The sequence below is a fragment of the Ambystoma mexicanum genome, chromosome 2q (genome assembly GCF_040938575.1).
Source record: "Ambystoma mexicanum isolate Mex_15411 chromosome 2q, UKY_AmexF1_1, whole genome shotgun sequence".
NCBI classification, from domain to species: domain Eukaryota; kingdom Metazoa; phylum Chordata; class Amphibia; order Caudata; family Ambystomatidae; genus Ambystoma; species Ambystoma mexicanum.
Window position 1 is genome coordinate 519,495,832 of NC_090924.1, and position 21,025 is coordinate 519,516,856.

General features: G+C 45.3%; 1 protein-coding gene across 1 annotated transcript in view; it reads left to right on the top strand.

Moving 5' to 3' along the window:
* The window catches only part of INTS1 (integrator complex subunit 1), a 2,112,141-nt gene that overhangs the window by 987,250 nt on the left and 1,103,866 nt on the right, over window positions 1–21,025 (top strand). The window contains exon 19 of the mRNA XM_069647642.1: window positions 8,168–8,365. Within this exon, the coding sequence (XP_069503743.1) occupies window positions 8,168–8,365 (198 nt within the window). The remainder of the gene's footprint in view (window positions 1–8,167; window positions 8,366–21,025) is intronic.

The following is a 21,025-nucleotide window of genomic DNA, read 5'->3' on the forward strand; positions in this document are numbered from 1 at the left end:
TCTGGCGAGGTAGCCCACAAGAGGACTGGTCACTCCTGAAAGGCTCTCAAGGGCTGGACCCTCAAATAGGCATTGAGGCTAGTTGGTCCCACTATTCCAAGGGCTCAAGCACTACTCACGCCCTTCAGCGATCAGGAGGAGGAGCAGGGCTTCTCTGTGCTGGCTTCTCGTAAGAATGCTGGGCCACTTCAGGAGTCATCTTTGCATCTTCAGCAGGCTGCTCTTCTTCAAAGGATTCTTGGCTCCAACGATGATCTGAAGAAATGGCTGCAGAGATACTCTTCTTATCCAAAATCCGAGCTGGAAACAAGTCCAGGCCCACCGATGGTAAGAAACTGCACCATTCAACATCCTCCAGCCTGCAGTAGTTGTTCAATCAGGGACAACTACTGGTTTCACATTTTCCCCACACCTAGATTCTCTGACACCAAGGATGTGGACTGGGACTAGACAGACCCACCCCCTTCCTGGGCCACACACACAAAGGCATCAGTAGGCCGTGAAAGCAGCAGCTTTGCCGGGCAAGAGCATGACCTTGTAATCACTTTCCTAAACTGAGAAGGCAGGAAGAAGGCCAAACTACAATATGGCCTAAAAACAAGCAAACATCTAGTGGCACTGCCATTTTGGGGCACAAGCCACGTTTAGTAGCCAGACTTCTTACAAGCAAATGTGCACACCAAAAATAATGCAAATACAGTAAAAACGTAACTGCTGTACCAGCTTGTCTCTAGGCATATATAAAAATAACCAAAAATCCCATGGGTAAAAAGCTAGGGTGATGCACAAGTATACCCATTGCTCTGCAAGGTGCTGTGTGTAAGGTTAAAAAGTACAAGAATTAAAAAGGGAAGCCTAGTTTCCCAGTACTGATAGTTTGAAGGACTGATCAGTTTCCCCATAACAATGCGCAAAAGGGAAGTGAGGCTGAAGGCATAAAAACAGAGCAAAAAGAATGTGATTGCATAAGAAGCTATGTAGGGAAAGTTAGCCAAAAGAAAATCTTTGCTAAAATTGCTCCCAACTGAGTTTCTTGGGGATGTTCTACCCTTAAGTGAACAAACTCAACACATCCTGATCTCGCTAGCTCGCAGTGACTGCGTAAAGTATGATCTGGTATAAAGAGAGATTCATTTAAACCACATTATACATTTTTAATGTTTGTTTTACACTTTATTAGGCTTACCCCTAACTGTAAAGGTCTTTGGTATTACCGATAAGGAAAGAGTAAGATGGTGTATGGATTTTAGTTTGCTCTATATTTTCCACTGGGTTGTAGTGTGCTTCATTTTCAGTCATTTAATTTTACGGAGGAAATACGTTTTACATCTTTAAACAAAACTGCATTGTTAAAGTTTTATCCTTCATTATTTCCTCAACCTATGTCCCTTCATAAAAATTAAGCACAAATGTGAATGTTTTGTTGGCCTTACAGTGCTAGGTGCTATAAGTGGTGGGTGGTGCTCTTCATACATTTTTTCACACTGCTTTCTTGGCAGACATGCAGGTTTAGCTATACTAACAGTGCATTCTAAATCTCAAGCTGTTTTCTACCTGCGTTACCACTGACTCTGTATCTGCTTTAAAGACCTTGGTGCGCTTATTCCTCGTGTTTTTTATAATCTGACAGTATGCTCTGCTGTGTGTGTCAAAGCGCAACAACGTCACAGGTGTTCCCTTGTTGTAAATCATAGTTTGTGCAATTCATGGGGCCCAAATCGCTCTCCAAAACACAATGGAAAACTCTTCCTCCTCGCAGAGATATACTGGCTACTGCCCGCTTGTATTCCATTTTCAAGTAAGATAGCTCAGCAAGTTGATATCTTGCCTCAAACATATCGGTTCAGCTTGTAGGACAAAGATCTCAATCCTGGCAGACAAACTTGTACCTTCACCTTTGCAAGGTCAATACATTGCGTACCATGAAACATAGGGTCATGGTTACACCTATTGTTACAGCGCTTAGATGTATGAGGCTTCCTGCATGAAAGGCTACATCAAAATGATATTCGAAGGGATTGTGTCCTCTGACGTATTCCTTATCTTGATAGATCATCTCCAGCTTGCTGGCCTCGGCAAAAAAATTTCAGTAGAGGGCGCTGCACGTCGACGTCCCTCGAGCCAATGTCCCTCGACAGCCTCCGTATCGGCGCCGACGTCATCATGCGTATAAGTAGACTCGCGCAGCGTCTGTTGCTCAGTTCCATTTTTCCGCGCTTCGTGGGCCTCGTAATCGCGTTGCACAGTTCGTTAGTCAGATATATTCTTCATTATTCCTCGAGAATACCAACTCTTACTTAATGGCTTCCTCATCCGAACCGACGACTCCACGGTCCGGCTTCAAAAAATGTCGAGACTGTGGAAAGAAAATGTCGTTGACAGATCCTCACAGGATTTGTTTGTGGTGCCTGGGATTGGAGCACAAATGTTCGGAGTGCGAGAACTGCATGTCCATGACGGCGAAAGCCTTGAAGGAGCGTAAGGGGAAGCTTGAGAGAGGTAAGACAGTTAAAACTCCTAGGTCTCGAAGCAGTTCCCACCACTCTTCGAGATCCAAGCATTCGAGTTAGAGACGTCGAAGATCCCCTTCCTCGTCGTCGTCTTCGGTTTCCCCGGAAAGAGTCACCTGCACCACTAAACATAGCTCTCAGGCTGAGTGGGAGGAATTCCGTAAAAGGATGCTTAGCGTCTTCGAGAAAGCAGCCTCGACCCCCTCAAAGACAACTGAGGGTGATACCCTGGGTGAAAGACCTGAAAAATCAAAACGCCGTTGGTCGTTGCACCCGGGGAAAGAAACTACTCGAGAGCGTCACAAACCCTCGAGCAAAGGCACTGTGCCATCGACGCCATTATCGAAGGGCTCATCGACGCATAGGTCGATTGAATCGACGCTGTCTTCGATGTCGACGCCGAAAAAGAACAAACCCACGGCCGTCACTACCTCAGAGCCAGTGGTCATACCCAGGGCCTCTAACACGACTTCGAGAATGTCATCGACAACCTCGAGTAGGATTCCGATCCTCTCGAGCTTTTCTAGGCCTCTTCCGATCTTCTCTACGCCTTTTTCAGTGTTTTCGTAGCCTTTAACGTCTGCGTCAATGACGTCGACGTTTTCTCAACCAATTATGACAAATTTGGCCCTTTCTGCTCTGGAAATGGGATTTAAGCCATTTACAAGGTCTGATCATTTCAGACCTTTGTCTTCAATTTATGAAGAAGGGGATGATTCGGATCAAGAAAGACCCTTTGGGTTGCAGAGAACTACAACACCTGAACCAGAGGAATTTACCTCTGAGGAAAATAGGTTAAAGGACCTTCGAGAATCTTTACATGAGGCAAGTGGGTTAGATACTTCCCCAGAAATAGAATTTACCAAACCAGACCCAGGAGAACATGCCGAAACCCCTTTCAGAATTTTAATGGCAAGGATTATAGAATTCATGGGTTGGTCTACACCTTCACCTGCATTCCAACAGGATGACCTTACAGACATTTTAGTTAAAAGCCCACAGGAGGATCCTGTGGTTCCATTTCACGCTGCATTACAAAGAAAAATATTGGCTAACTGGGAAACTCCTGAGGTTATCCCGGCGGTTAACAAGAAGTTATCAGCCAAATACAGGGTATTTGCTACTGACCCTGAATTTTTGTCTAAACATCCAACTCCAGAGAGTCTTGTGGTTCAAGCAGCAACTGCATCAGGCAGTAGATCGGCATACCCTACTGTTCCACAGGACAGGGATGACAAAAGATACAACTCTATGGCTAAGAAAGTCTTTTCTGAATGTAGCATGGCGTTGAAATCTATTAACGCTACTTGTACGCTCGCAAGGTTCAGCCACACAATTTGGGAGTGTGCTTCATCAGCGGCTGACTGCCTCCCAGAGGGAGAAGAAAGGGAAGCGTTTCTAAACATCATTAAGGATAGTAAAGATGCAATGTGCGAATCCCTTCAAACTGGCATTGATTCTGCTGACAGTATCAGTTGGGCCATGGCGGCAAGTACTACAACCCGCAGATTTGCGTGGTTGCGAAAGTCTGGGTTTGCTTCAGATGTACAAGCCAGACCTTTAAATATGCCCTTTGACGGCTCTTCTTTGTTTGGTAAGAAGGCGGATGACAGTTTAGAAAAGTTACAGACATCCAAAGCAGCAGCAAAATCTCTGGGAGCTGCAATCCGCCAAACGCCATATCGCCCACAGGAACCGCTTGGAGAGGTAAGTCCTTTCGCTTTTATTCTGCATTCGGAAAAGGCAGAGGACAGTCGGTTCAAAGAGGTCAAAAAAGATTCACCCGAGGTGGACGTTGTAAAAATACAAAAGCCGCAGCAGCAGGTGCCTCTTTACCCTCGGCATCTGCATCAGCCGCCTCTAAATCACTCTGAGGACTCTCCTCACAAGACACCAGTAGGGGGCAGGCTAACTCAACATCTGACGGAATGGCAGGCTATTACGTCAGATGCTTGGGCATTGGAGACAGTTGCCCAAGGTTACTGCCTGCCTTTTCTACGCATTCCTCAGAGTCATCCACCGGGGAACAGCTCTTTGAAAGTTCCAGATCCGCTCCTCTTGCAGGAAATTGTAGACCTGCTGGAGAAAGGTGCCATAGAACCGGTACCTGTAGCGGAGAGGAACAAGGGCTGGTACTCCCCCTACTTCCTAATACCGAAGAAGGACAGAGGACTGAGACCTATCTTGGACTTAAGAGAATTGAGCAAGTTCCTCAGGAAAGACAAATTCAAAATGGTAACTCTTTCTCAGATCCTTCAGGCCCTTCAGTTCCAGGACTGGTTGGTATCTCTGGACCTTCAGGACGCTTATTTCCATGTGCCTATCCATCTCAAACACAGGAAATACCTGAGGTTCGCAATTGGCGGCTGTCATTATCAATTTCGAGTTCTGCCATTTGGGCTGACTTCCGCCCCGAGGGTCTTCACCAAGCTAATGTCGGTAGTGGCTGCAAGTCTAAGGAGGGAAGGGATTCACGTCTACCCCTACCTGGACGATTGGCTGATCAGAGCTGTATCTCCGGAACAAGCTCAGATCCAGTTAGATTATGTCTGCCACTTGCTTCACAAACTGTGCTTCTCCCTCAATTTAAAGAAGTCACAGATGATACCATCACAGAGACTCCAGTTCATTGGAGCGGTCATGGACACTTCCCTGGGAAAAGCCTCGCCACCAGAGGTAAGGGCTCAAGATATTCTGCAGATGGTCACCAAGTTTCAAAATGCCCAACGTCTCCCAGCCTTCGACTTTTTGAGGTTGCTAGGCCTCATGGCATCCTGCATCTTCCTTGTGCCAGTGGCTCCCCTGAGAATGAGATCTCTTCAGTGGGCACTAAGAATTCAGTGGTCGCAATTCTCAGGGAGAATGACAGATCTCCTTCAGGTTCCGGACAAGGTGGCTCGAGACCTTCAGTGGTGGGCCTGTCAGGAGAACATTTTGAAAGGAGGGCCTGTCAGGAGAACATTTTGAAAGGAGAACTGTTTTGGCAACCGTGGCCGGAAATAACAGTAGTCACAGATGCCTTACTCACGGGGTGGGGAGCCTATGCCAACGACTTGACCATCAGCGGTCGTTGGTCTCCATCGGAGTCCAGACTACATATCAACCTGTTAGTGCTGAGAGCAATCAGACTAGCGCTGAAGGCTTTTCTGCCATCTGTACAGGGGAAAAATGTCCTGATAATGACGGACAACACAGTGGCCATGCACTACCTCAACAAAGGAGGAGGCGTAGGATCACTACCTCTGTGCAGAGAGGCGATGCAGCTCTGGTTTTGGGCAATCCAAGAAGGAATCTCTCTATCGGCAGTTCACCTAGCCGGAGAGAAAAACTTGACAGCGGACGCTCTGAGCAGGCAGAGCAAAGTCTCCCACGAGTGGGAACTAGCTCGAAGTCCTTCAAGAGATCTTCGCCCTTTGGGGAACCCCTCAGGTGGATCTGTTCGCCACCAGTGTCAACAGGAAGTGCGATCTGTTCTGTTCAAGGGAATTTCCCCCTAGAGGAGCTCTGGGAGACGCGTTCATAGTGGACTGGGAGTTTCCACTTCTGTACGCGTTCCCACCGGTCCCTGTCATTCCTCAAATGATCATGAGGTTGAGAAGATTCCGGAAAACCATGATCCTAATTGCCCCGGATTGGGCCAGGAGAACGTGGTACCCGGACCTTCTAGACTTGTCCATCTGCCCTCCAATTGGACTTCCACTCAGAGAGAATCTACTCTCACTCAGAGAGAATCTACTCTCACAGAAGGGAGGTCAGGTTCTCCATCCAGACATCAAAACCCTCAACCTTCACGCTTGGCTTCTGAAAGGCTGAGGTACAAGGATTGGGACCTCACTGATAATGTTATGGAGGTGTTGCTTTCGGCAAGGAGGGCAGCAACAAAGTCTTTATACCGCTGCCGTTGGAACAAATTTTGCAGCTGGTGTAGAGAAAAGAATATCAACCCCTTTTCATGTGGTACACCAATGGTTTTGTCCTTCCTACTCTATTTACTGAATTCAGGTCTTCAAGTTGGCACCATTAAGGGCTATCTCGCAGCGCTATCCATCTTTAAGCGCAGTGCGGAAGAACCATCCTATTTCAAATTACCCTTGGTAATACAGTTTCTAAAGGGGTTAACTAACGTTTATCCCCCAAGACCATTCCAGGTTCCCCTATGGGATTTAAACTTAGTCCTAACTTTCCTGATGGGCACACCTTTCGAACCACTACATTCTTGTTCATTAAGATTTCTTACCCTTAAAACTGTTTTATTAATAGCACTTACATCTGCTAGAAGGTGACCAAGTTACAAGCTCTTTCTTGTAAACCCCGTCATACAATCTTTCACAAAGACAAAGTTGTCCTGCAAGTGAAGCCTAATTTCCTCCCAAAGGTGGTTTCTGAATTCCATATCACTCAGAAGATTACCCTACCATCTTTCTATCCTCCTCCTCATCCGGGGAAAGAGGAAGAGAGGTTCCACAGGCTGGACCCAAGAAGGGCTTTAAGTTTTTACATCAGTAGACTGGCTAGGATAAGACAAGCAGACCAGCTGTTTGTAGGCTACGCAGGTCACAAGCTGGGGTTACCGATAACTAAGCAGACCATTTCCAGATGGATCATTCTAGCCATTTTGGAATGTTATAAACTGGCAGGAAAAGAGCCCCCTCAAAATCTTAGGGCTCATTCGACCAGAGGTATCGCAGCTTCATCGGCCCTCAAAAGAGGAGTGCCGGTTAGAGACATATGTGCGGCTGCCACATGGTCGTCCGTCCATACCTTTACACGGTTTTACAACTTGGATTCCTCCTCCAGTCAAGAGACTAGGTTTGGAAGGGCAGTATTGCACTCTATTCATCAATAAAAGGAAGCACGAAGTCAGTACTCCCTCCTCCATTAACAGAATACTGCTATGGGAGCCTATCTAAGATAAGGAATAAGTCGGAGGACACTATCCCTTCGAAGAACAAGTTACTTCTTACCTTGTAACGTTCTTTCGATGGGATGTTCCTCCGACGTATTCCTTATCGACCCTCCCATCCATCCCCGCAGTACTAATTCCCTTGTTGTTGCAGCTTATGCTCCTTCAGGGTGATTAGTCTAGTCCAGAAAGAATCATTGTGGGCTACAAAACGGAACTGAGCAACGGACGCTGCGCGCAGCCTTTATAGGCAGGATGACGTCGACGTTGATACGGCGGCTGTCGAGGGACATCGACTCGGCGGACGTCGACGCGCAGCGCCCTCTAGAGAAAATTTTTCCGAGGCCAGCAAAGCTGGAAAGAGATATCTAAGATAAGGAATACGTCGGAGGAACATCCCATCGAAAGAACGTTACAAGATAAGAAGTAACTTGTTCTTCTCTTGGTGCCCAAAGTTATGTGTGGATTTTCTTGGTCTGTTTTAATCTCTGCAACTCAGTTTATTGTACCCAAGTCAACAACCTAAATGCTGCAGGTCGAAAATATGTTTGATAGATGTGTAATGTTAATGTTTTTCTTTAATCATTTGACTCTGATTTTCTTCGCCATTTCTTCTTTCAAAATCTCTGTTGCGTTATGGATGTTGGCAGCAAACCCTATGTAGTGATGTTTTTTGATAGTGAGTTATCTTGTTTAAGCTGTTCAGCTTTCACATTTCTGATAGTGGGTAATTGGGTTTCATTTTTTCACACAGTAATTTCTCATACCCACCTTGCACCGTAACGGATGAAGAGACACGAACTGAGCTCATTAATCGTGAACTTCAGATCTCACAACGTGAGAAGCAGGAGATTTTGGCATTTGAGAGCCATTTAGCTGCTGCATCAACAAAACAAACAATTACTGAGAGCAACAGCTTGTTGCTGTCCCAGCTCACCAGTCTAGACCCACAGTAAGTACTGGCATACTAATATGGGAATGGGAAAACCAATTCATCTATTTGACTGCTGTAAGTTTGAGATTTTAAATACATGGCCATCCATCTCATAATATGTGGACTAAACATAAAGTTCTTACCACATAAATCAATCTTTGGTACAGTTAACCTCTTAAACAGTATTCAACAAAAAGTCAAAACTATTGCAAACCGTTGGGAAAATGGGAAGAACATTTGTTGCATGAAAACGATGGCCCTTTTTTGCTAACATGTAAATTATGATGTAAAGCTTTTCAAAGCAGATTAAAGAAACCCAAAATTCGAATAGTTGATTTCATGTTTGATTTCTTAACTTGAGCTGATCAAATTGTCTGTATTACTCAAAGGGGTAGTTCGGTCAGAAATGTTATTGGCCCAATCGATGGTTCTTAAAAAATAATTCCAATACAACTTACCCCATATGTTCTCACTTTTAACATGTAAAAATGACGGGTCAGGCACCGCCATCTTGTGCCAATCTTATCTGTTGATCCATCGCCCTAAGTTCAAGTGCCCTTCCAGTACTAATTCAGATCACCTGCCCCTAAAGCTGACATGACTAGACGCTCACTATGAGCTCCACCTATTTTAATGAGGTTAGTGGGCCGCATAACCAAACGTACCCTGTCATCACCAACGTCGTAACGTTATCTAACACAGAACCAGGAACATAAACATCCACAAAAGATTCAAAACGTTTGTTTCTTTTCTCAAAAATGATAAAAACTGTTTATTTTGAAGAAAACGGCAATATTCGGGGGCATAACAAGTACTTTTAATTTTGACATAACGCTGAAAAGTGGTAATAAAGTCCATGAAAACATGGGTAACTTTTTCAAATAGAGGTTATAGTTCGCGAATATCGCATTGGTTCTCATTTTGTGTTTAACTGTGAACAGTGATCTTATAATGCCAATTCTGATCATTGATCGCTTAATCCCAGTCTTTGCATTCTTCACAGTAAGTCATCTTCCATCCACGATTTATGATCAATGCACATACAGTTCCATTACAGAGAAGAAATTAGTGGTTTACATTTCAAATGCAAAACTTTCACATCCGCACGTTTTCAGAACCTCTAGGCTGCCATGTTGCTCCTTATCACTGCAACCGCAAAAGGACAGATTGGTGTCAGGTGATCGTCCTAGATAATAGTTATCACAAATATGTTGATGATTACGGTCCAATTACAGTTGAAGAAACCATTGACTGGTAAATTGTACCCATGTCAGGCACACATCGGTATAATATAACTAAGTAAAATTGTGAATACAAAAATATATTTCAGTACCCAATTTATGATTGTATATAAACAGTACCTATTTATGTGAACTATCAATGTATGTTACAATTAACATGTGCAATGTATATTATGCATCAAATTAAACATTCATCCGTCACAACGTTAATCATGTAGCATACAGCACACTTGGTATAGCCAGACCCAATGGGGGTTTACCGATTCAAAAATTGATGCATTAACATTGATATGCCATTATGAATGAAAGTGTTAGGACCTTAAACCGCACATCAGAAAATGTACTGGTTTTCAAGCTGCCTTCCTGTTTAGAAGACGGACAATTGGACAAAGATTTTGAACATTGTACTTTGAAATAGAAATTATACTTTTGAAAATGTCCAAAGTGTAACCCTGAGATTACAGTTGCTCAACAGAAGAGTATTGTTTTGATTTAATCGCAAGTAACTGTTTTGATTTAGTAGGGTATCTATAACCTGTATTGTTTTTCCTTCTTTTCTCTTGCATCTCATGTGACTACTAAATGAATCACTCACATTTTTTCCACACTGGTTCTTGTCTATTTATCAATTTATACTATCTTCCCTTTCAAGTGTGATCCATCCACATTGTCTATATAAGGTCAACATTCCTAGAGTATGACAAATGATCTTTGTATTTTCTCCCTTGTTTTCGTTTTAGATTAATTTAGATTTTGTGTTCATGCAATGGATCATTTCATGTTTGTGTGTTCCTGTGTTTTTGCATTTTCAAATTTCTGATGTGAATAATAATAATTCTCTATTTTTGATAAAAATACAAGCTTTGTGTCTGTGTTTATTGGCATATAGTACATGTCCATAGTGGGAATCGATGTTGTACAAACCCATGGATTGATACCCCCCAAGAAAATGTTTTTTTTGCAATACAACAACATTAGTGGTATCAACAATTAGCATCATGTTTTCAATCAATGCTCCTGGTCCCGCAAAATGTATTATGTAGTCTGTCAAGGATGACCCTAGGCGAGGAGCATACAGGCTCTGATTTCACTTTACTTCACTAGGGCAGTGCCTGAAAAAAAGCCAAATTAATAGTGTGGGGCAGTTTTCTGAAATAAACAGAATTTGAATACAAAAATGGTGTGTTAATATATAGAGACGTCACGGACGGACCGCAAAGGGAGGAATGGGGAAGGGGAGATTTTGCACCAGGCTGGGTGACCTGTTTCAGCAAGGGCAACACGTGCAATGAGCCACAAAAATAATAAAAATGTACATCACCAACATTCTAGCATGCCCAGAATGAGTGCAGTTTTGAAAGGATTATCGGCTTCTGTGCATATCTATTCCAGCAAACATATTGATTTCTGCATTGATGCTTACGGGCCTGGCTGTGCTCCACATTTGGGCCTCCACAGTAAAATGTAAATGTGCAAAGGCCACATGCGCATGTGCATAGTGCATATTGGCAGGACATATTTCTTTGCTTGTTATTTCAGTGTTGGCTAACACCGTGGCACATAAACAGTTAGCCTATTGTTATCTTCAGCCAATTATAATGATGACTACTTTCCAGCAAGGTTAGACTTCATTTATTTAATTTATTTTTTGGTTATTTGTAAAGCATCTATACAAAAAAATATTGTTTCAAGGCGCCACAAGACAAGAAAAAAACAATAACGGTCCTATTATGCCTTGTGTCATTCGGATCATGCAAGAGCAGTAACAAGAGGTGGAGGGAGCTAGGTGTAGGTTGGGGCAGAAGGGAAAATGCTAGGATGGGAGGGAGGTGCGGGGCAAGAGGAGGTATACAAGTGTAGGGGGGAGGTGGGGAAGAAGAGGGCCAATGGTGCTAGACAAGTGTTAAGGGGAGGCCAGGTGGACAAGTGCCAGAGGAAACAGGGAGTGAGGGTCACATACGAAGTGCGAAGGTGGGGGTGGACCAGGTTTGGTAGGGGGACTCACCATGCAGCCAGTCAATGTGACATAAGGGGCATTGGCAGGGTGGGAATGAAGAAGAGAAAAGTTGGGTCTTGTGAATCTTCCAGAACTTAAGGAGATCAGGAAGAAGCTTGAGAGGGGCAGGGAGGCCATTACAGAGGGATGCTCCTGTTGAGGAAAGAGTTCTACCCCACACTCTGCTTGGAATAGCGTTTGATCTGCAGAGAATTGCAGCTAGATGACCGAAAGGTCTCTAAGAGAGTGGTATTTAGGGAAAGTGTTGGATGTAGTGGGGTCGCTGGCTCCAGAAAGCCTTGTGGATGATGCTGAGGGTTTTGAACTTGATCCTCACAGCCACTGGGAGCCAGTGGAGATATTTCTGGGCTTGAGAGATGCAGTCCCTGGGCTTGAGGCCAAGGATAAGTCTTGCAGTCTGGAATACTTGAAGGGGCGAAAGGAGGATTTAGGCAGATTGAGGAAGAGGCTGTTGCAGTAGTCCAGCCTGGAGAAGGCCAGAGTTCTGGAGACGTTGAGTTTCTGTATGTCTGCTGCTCCACTTTGCTGCTTAGATTCTTCAACTATTGCGAGTTTATTACAAACGGGGCTCGGAATTAGGATTGGATAAGCAGGAATTACATGCAGTGAGAGAACAAGGAGCTAGTTTATAGCGTTACATTAGTTGGCATGGGGAGCCAATAGTAGCTCTTGGTAACTGTTGGTTTTACGTTCACCAGTCTCTTGTACATTTGATTTGAATCACATACTTGAAATAATCAAACTGACATTTATTGTTGTAATATAAAACAATTATATTGTTGGTAATAAATGCAACAAATTAAAGAAAAATAGAAATATGTAGGCCTATTTAGTGGCATTACTACACAAACAGTAATTAAACATACATTATGTAACAATTACATCTCAAGTGACATACTATTCCATTTAGTGTACAATGAAAACAGCTTTCAAACACTGTACAAAAGCTTGAAACCGGCTTTGTTAAACATTGTGAAGAGAGCCACACATCATTTGAATCTTGAAGTCAACCTTTCAACAAGTTCAAGTTTGGGAGGGCAAACCTCTTTTGCAATGTTTCGTGGCATAGACTGGGACCTCGAAACAAAATATGGATCAATTCCTTGCATTTGCATGGCCAGTGCATTCAATGTCAGATCTTTCACAAATTGAAAATCCATCTGCTGGAAGATTGGTTTTGCCACCCACTGTTTGCTTCTTTTGGTAAACTCCTTTTTGTAACGAGGCATACCAAAAAATAATTCAGTTTTTGCTTGTTCCCTTCCAACTTTCTTGTTGTGTGCAAGTAGAGCCAGTTTTGTTCTGGCCGCCATACCATCTATGCCAAAATGTAACCCTTGGTTTCAGTTTGTTTCCCTATGTGAGAGAGGGTATGGCCAGACTTGGGTCCCTTGCTCGCTGCGCCATAGACAACCAAGCTGCACCTCACTGAGGATGCCCAACAAGGCCGAAACATGTCTGGGGTTGCTTGTGTTTCCGTGCAGAGGGGACCTGGCCTAGCAGTTCGGGCAGGGCTGCTCCCATTGGTGGCAGTACCTGACTGATTTGCATATGGCACAGACAGGCTAAAAAACGGTGGTGTGGAAGGTTGCCCAGAGCAACACCAGTGATTCAGATTAATTCAAAAATCTTCCACGCATCACTTTTTTGGTTTCACCTTTTAGGCCTGTACTGTAGACGCATATAATGGAACACCTCCAAATCTCCAGTGTGGCAGAACTCGGAAAGTCCCTTCATGTATCTTGAAAGTGTTTTGTCGTACACAATCTTCTCAAGTGTTGTGCGGGGAGGGGAGCCTGGAACCAACCACCTTTTCTTACGCTCCTTCTCCTTGCTCAATTATCCATGTGCACATTTGTGCGTTTTCTTTCCAAGAGTGTATGTTAGAACAATGGTGCATCAATGAGTCCTATTTTTCAAGCAGAATATCTACAGATCCATCACAGGTTTTTGAACTCCACCAGAGATTGTTGCGGATAGACTGTGAACAATTCAAAATGTTTTCTGTAGCCTTTTTTCCAGCAGCTGTAATTGTTTTCTAGGAACTGCACTTGCATGGCCTTGGTTTTTTTAAACGTACTTGTCAGTGGTTATCCGGTCTGTTAGGCAACATTGCATGCAGTGCCCTTTGGGTGCACTACAACAACCCTGACCTCCTGGCAAAAGGAACCCAACCTTTGGTATTGGTCTGTACTACACAGGTTGGTAGCGTGTTGAGCAGCCAGGCTGATCTCAAGAGGGGGTCAATGTGAGCTGTAGAGGAGTTACACAGAGATTCACAGTGACAAGTATTCAAATAAACTCTTACACACAAGGTTTCTTGATTAAACAATTATTAATGTATTTACCAGTCAGTTAGAGTAAGCCTTCTGCAGAAGGGAGGCAATATAATAGTAACACACAAATACACTCCAAAATACACACTCTAAATCAGTAAGTACCCTTTTGGGATGGCCTACAGACATTACCTACACCCTCAGGTGACTTCAATAGTTAGGGTGCTGGGGACATTAACACATCACTGTTGCATTTAGAAAACTCTACAGAGGAGTGTAAAAGAAAAGAGGTTTCAGACAAGTATTCACACAATTATTCCTAAGCAGGTAAGTACTTTCAAAATAATCCCCCAATGAAATGTCAGTTAGCCCTTTCCTGGATGGAAGACACAACGCCTAAGCAGAGGAGAGAAGAGTCATTCAGGGAGCCAGGCCAGCCAATGTTAAGTTAGCACAAGTCAAGGTGAGCCGATGCACTTCTTGCAGGTAAGTAAAAGTCTTGCACAATGTTTTAGAAGTCTCTGTAGAATAAGAGTAAATCATAGTGGAGCCACAAGCTGATTAGGCTTGTGAGGTAAAGAAGCTGGCAGCAACACTACAGCTGCAACCAGAAAAAGTCTCCAACGAGGACAAGTGTGGTTACAGGACAAGAGATAAGTTCTCCTAGACTGAACAGTAACTTTAGGTTGAAGAAAAAGGGCTGCAGATTGCTTTGTGTTCTCTGCAGCTCTGCATATCCTTGTGTTCCTGGGACTCAGTCATGGGGACATGAGGGAGGACTTCTGGGGACTCCTGCACTGCAATGGGACGGCCACCGATCTCAACCTGCAATCTTCAAACAAGTGGCACTTCGGTGTTCCAGCTCCTCGTGTCTACCGCAAATAGCAACCCCACGGTTCCTGGCTGTCAAGATGGGCTTTCCTTGCATCTGGGGTCCAGCACTCAGTGGCTCAGGCTTGGTCAGTCCTGCTTCCTGGGAGTCCAAAGTATCTTCCTGGAGCTCTGGGCTAGCGTAAAAGCAACACACACAATCTGGTGTTCCTCTCCCTAACTATTCGGTTCCAGCAGCAACTGCAGTGGAATTTCAACCAGCTCCATGCGGATGTCCAGGTGGCTTACTTTGGAGTTGATTGGTCCCACCAACTCAAGGGGAGAAGTTGTCCTTGCAGGGCTTCTCTAGTCGAAACGAAATTGGAGTTTCAGCACTGCAGCAGGGCTTCACCGGGCAAACCAACAGTCCAGGAGTTGCAGCAGGCATCCTCTTCATGTTCTTCTCCGGATTCCTTCGTCCAGTGGTCGACTCTGCTTTCCAAGCCAAAAAGCCTCACCTTTTATGTAGGTTTCTCCCATTCATTGCAGCCTACCTGTCAGTCACCCAGCAGGGTGGCTGTCCTTGCCGGCCAGCCAGCCGGCCGGCCAATCACCTAAGATTGCATTCCTCTCTCCTAGGAGACTAAGCACAGGGAGTTTTGGGCATCTCCCTCATTCCTGCCCCCACCAGATACCCTGGAGCCAGAGGCGGGCTTCACTCATGAATCCCACCAAAGGCAAAATGAACAAATGGACCAAACCTGGTTTTACGTGCAGAGTAATTCTCAAGAAGGACCTTTCCGCAAAGGAATGGCGAAAAAAGATGACTGGGGCTATTTTGGCAAAAATGGCAGCCTTGGGTGCTTTACTGCAGCTGCGAACGCAGCTCGCGGTAAATGCACACCACAGTAGTTAAAAGTAAACCACTGCCACCAGCCATTCATCGTCGAGGAAAGGGTAACATAAAATTGTTACATGAGAAGCTAGACAAAGGGGATACTAAGTAAACCCCTCGAGCACCCTATTGTAAGATAGTGTGTGCTGGGTCTATAAAGTTACAAGTGTAAGCAAAGTCACTTTCACTTCACTGCTCTTGGAAAGAGTAGTTTTTCCACTAGAAGGTATTTAAACCTGGGGAAATCTGAAAGACTTCCCTGTGCCACTGCACTGAAGGTGCTGTGTGACACAATGTAAAAGATTATGCCTTTGGAGTTTGTCAGATTCCACAACCAAGATAAAAACGGTGTTCAAAATCACATTAAAATACACGAGAGAGTGAGAAAAAGGGTCTCAATCTCTCCAGGTTAAAAATTCAAGTCCTCAAAATACAGCGAAGTTGCTGGGGGTCTCTAAGGTAGAGAGGAATTAGCACATTTCTGATAATTCTCCCCAACACAGTCTATTTGCATATCCTCTGGATTTAATGAAACCATATTTTTCCATAGCAAAAGATGATGTGCATTCAGATACCTGACCGATGACTGAACTCACTATTATTTTGGTGTCCATCTCTTGGAAGTGGTAAGTGCAGTATTTTGCAGAAAAACTTGGATTGTCACACTCTCCATCACCAGCAAGCCCGAGCCTATGGCCAGCGAGCGCATTATCCATTGCCATCTGTTTGAGTGTGCATGCTTGGCTAATCACGGGGAACAAGAAATCCTACTGATATTTGTAGTTGTGAATTCTTTAAAGGAACTAGAGTCCCACAAAGTTAGAAAAACTTGAAATTGTACTGTAGGTTGGTCTGCTAAACAAAGCAAATGAACAAAGTACATTTCCAGCAGGCACTTTTCCAAGTATAGGTTAGGCAGACCGTGAAAATTAGTTCTGGTGGTGAACACAGCTACCCTTGATCTCAAGGTTGGTGCCTTGGACTACACGAGTAAACGTCACCAATGGCTGCCCACAAATCTTGCTTGTCTCAGTGACTTTAGTAAAGATCAGAGGGGAGGAATTATGAGGATTGTAGTTTTCACTAGTAAGTTTAGGAAAATCTGGAAGAATACTGTCGAGAAAGGGCGGGTAGTCCTGTTGTCGCTCATAGTGAGTTGTACGTGACAAAGTATCCATGTCGGGAAGGGGGCGGGGGTTGAGTTCCTAAATATCCTACCCGGTAGGATGGGGAAAAGGTGTTATAGGGAAGGGGGTACTGCGTCTCACCCGTTGGTGTCCCACTTCCACTCCCGAGGACCCCCCATTCAGGTGATCCTCCCACAGTGGTCCACCCCAAGGAACTGGATCCAATAGTGATGACCGTGTCCTGGCCACCTGGACAACCGATCGCCGGGTACTGATGGGTGAGACACCTTCAGGTTTCACGCATGTGCAATACCCGGGTTCGAGCTGGTCAGTTTACTGGAGGATACAGGAACACTTCCGAAAAGGCTCTTTGCGAGGGTAAGCAGGAGGTGTAGAGAGTAGTTGGTCCCACTACTCCAAAGGGTCGAAGCGCCCTTGCAGGCCTTCTTGGTATGATACAAAAGTAGGGATCCAGATGGACAACAGTGGGGTCAGGGTGCCAAACCTTCCAGTGCGTCTCTGGTGGTTCGATGAGTCTCCTCTTCCATTCAGGATACTTGGCTCCTGCTGTAGTTCGGTGTGAACTTCAGGTGATCGACCTGGAATGGATGCAGAGCCCCTTCTCTTATCCAAGATTTGTTTTGTGCCCAAGTCTCAGAGAACCGATGGAAGATCTGCTCTCTTAAATGCACGCCCGGCGTGGGCCAATCGTGGCCCTCTGTGGTTCTCCGTGGTTCCAGTCATTCAGGCCTACCAGACATGCTGGCATCAGTAGTGTGTATTGGGACAGACAGTCCCAACCTTCTTCCTGGGTACTAGCACACGTGACATGCAGGAGCCCGCAAAAGATCCAGTTTTCGCGGGAGGCTGCATGCCCAAATAAGGAATACCAGGGTCTCTCGACCTGGGGGAAGTCAAAGGGACGCATCGGCGCATCGGGGGCAACCTAGTCTACGCTAGTCCACGATAGTACGCAACGCAGCCCCGCCCATGGACTCAGTTGTGACTCCTGATACTCTGCCTAGAGACCAACTGATGTCTGGAGAAAACTCTGTCAGGCTAAACAAGAGGCTGTAGCACTGTGTCTTGAACATAGACCTCTAATCCCCTTTTGAAAGTTGCATCTGCCTCTAACATTCAAAATCAGGTGCCTCTTCCCCCGGCTACATTGCCGGTCCTCACCCTGATAGGGAAGATCTCCCCACGCCTGGTTGTTCCCAGTATAGATTACCTTGGAAGGACAGGGGATGGAGGTCTCACTCATACCGCTTTATAGACCACCTGGGGAAATGCCCCTTTTCAATGAAAATATTATTAATGTTTTATCCCCCTTGCAGAAAATGTACTGCTCTATAATTCTCTTGGTTGATTTAAATCTATGGAAAGGAGATCCTAGAGACAGGAGAGCCGTGGATTTGGAACGCTCATTGATTAATATGAACCTATTTGTACACAATTCTCCTCCCTCGAACATTAAGGGAAACAACAAGTTTGGCTGGCAAGTGGTAACATCCGCTTGACAGATGTGACCACCACTCCTTTTGTGTGGACCGATCACTTCTTCCTCGCATGGTCGATGGAACTCCCAAAACCTCTTTCCCACAACCATGAGGTACCAGGTAAAGTTCTAGGAAGAAACTATCAAGCAATAAAACCGCCGACCTAGCCAAATGTTTGAATAACTACAATGGACAAAGACTCCCCTAACTCTTAAGTAAAGGGTTATAATATGCACATTGAACTATTGTTAAACAGGTTTGCTCCAATTAAACATAGAAGTGTCAGGGAATGCCCTAAACACCAGAAGTGCTTTACTTCGGAACTCCCCTTGCTTAAACAAAAGAAAAGACAGGCCGAACATAATTGGAACAAAGATAAAGTACTGAAGAATATGGAGGATTGGAAACTAAGGGGGAGAGAATATAAATTCAAGATACAGGAGGCAAAGCAAAATTACTATTATGAACAAATTACTAAAGCAAGTAATGAAACTAAAGAGCTTTTCAGGTTGTTTAAAACTTTGGAAAAACCAAATGCCCTAAACCAAACCATAAACCCGGACAAAGACGACTGCGTTAAGCTTCAAAAAGCTTTCGCAGATAAAATCAGATTAGCTCGGGCCAGAATACAGAAAGATCTGCACCAGCTAGACGTCTTGGACCTCTTTGAAAACATCGGAGGAAAGAGACAAGCAACAAAAAATCCCCCACTGTTTCGTTTCTCCGAGGTCACAGAAAACAACATCGTCAAAATACTGAAAGATATGCATCCAACGAGTTGTTCTGGAGATCTGCTAACTTCAAAATTAATTCTTGAGCATTATGATTTATTTGCTCCATTTCTGCGTAGATCTATAAATGCCTCCTTGGCACATTGTCTGATCCCTGTGATCATTAAGGATCGGGTGGCCACTCCCCTCGTAAAAAAAAAACAAGGGCTAGACCCCGAGGATCCCACGAACCTTAGGCCCATTACCAATAGTGCTTTTCTTCTTAAGGGTATTGATAAAGTGGCCACCATACACATGCAATCCTGTGTAGAAGTCATTGGCCTTCTCCATAATAAACAGTCCGACTTTCGGCGTGCCCATGGGACCGAGAGTATGTTGATCTTCAAAACCATGTGTTTTCAGCCTTGGAAAGGAGTGGCTTGGGACTGCTGATTTTATTAGATCTATCAGCAGCTTTCGACCTCCTTGACCACAAAAGGCTGTTGCAAAGGTTGACTGACATCGGTGGTTTCCCACAGGATGCCGTGACTTGGATGGAATAATTGCTCTGTGGTCGTAATTCCAGATTCCACTGGGGAGATGTCTCCTCAGACTCTGAACCAATTTTGTGTGGTGTGCCACAGGGGGCCTGTCTATCCCTATCCCTTTTTAACATTTATAGCCAGCCACTGTGTGAAAAATGGAGAAACTGGGGGTTTTCTTTGCAAATTATGCAGAGGATTTCCAGCTCTCGCTGGAACTCACTGGGGACTATATACGGTAGACCAAGAAAAGTTAAATGAAATGTACCTACTCATCAAAGGCTGGATCTCTTCAAACTTGTTCTGTTTAAATGCCAGTAAATATGATTCGAGGGGATTGGTTCCTCTGACGTATTCCACTTCTATGACAGGTAATCACCATGGCTGTGCTGTTTCGGAAAATGTTCTGCGTCCTGCGTCAATGAGGTCGATACGCTGTCCTCGAGGGCCTCCATCGAGCCGACGTCACCGGATGTTATAAGTAGAACGCACAACGCCCGTAGCCTCTGTTCCGTTTTTACCGCGAACGTGTTCGCTCCGTAATCTCGGCGCGCCTTGATTCTTCTGATTTCTATTGGTTTTTTTAACTTGGTTGTTTGTGAAGTATCATGACTTCGTCTTCTTCTACCCCGCGGTCGGGCCTCAAGAAGTGTCGGGACTGCGGTTCCAAGATGTCGCTTATGGACCCGCACAACGTCTGCCTCTGGTGCGTTGGCTAGGACCACGCCACCGATGACTGTGATGATTGCAAGTCTTTGCCGTCGAAGGCCTTGCGGGAGCGGAAGAAGCTATCTGTAGGTAGGGTTTCCAAACCCCGAAAGTCGAAATCCGCTGGGCTTTCGTCTGACGATTTGAGGGGTGACTCTCCGCGTCGGCGTAAGTCCAGGAGGTCTCGGTCCCAGAGTGGTTCCCGATATTCCTCTACCTCTTTTAGGCACTTGCAAAAGCGCTGTCGCCTTCCCCGTCCTCGTCCGAGGACTCCGCCAGACGGCGGGTAGCTTGTCCTACCAAGCATTCCTCATCCGCGGAATGGTACGCATTTCGTAAGGAAATTATGGTGATTTTCGAATCGCAGGGCTCTGTTTTGGTCGCGCCTTCAAGAGAAGCTGGCAAGGAACACGCTAGGGCCACCGCCCGCACGCCTTCGGGCTCGGGTGGTCGGCGCGATCATCGGGAGCCGTCGAGGTCCCGATCGGACAAGGTAGATCGCTCTAGCCATGCCCGCTCCAGGTCCCGGTCCTCGACGCCCTCGAGACCCTCGGAGCCTGTGAGGTCTTCTAAGAAGACGTTGATGCCATCGGCGCCATGTCCGTCGAGGGACTCTCTCGAGGCTCTACCTTTGAGGAAGTCATCAGCCGTCGAACACACTCGGGGCTCCGGCCTCGAGGCTTGTGTCGAAGCCGTCGGCGCCTTTTGTGGAGGCTTTACCGGTGCATCGGTGGAAACTCCATGGAAGGCCCTGAGGAAGTCAGTGAGGCCTGTATTTGATCCTTTTGTGTGCCCTCATCCATGGATTTATTCCAGCTTCTGGATTACATCTCTGAAGTGGTTGAAGGGTCTG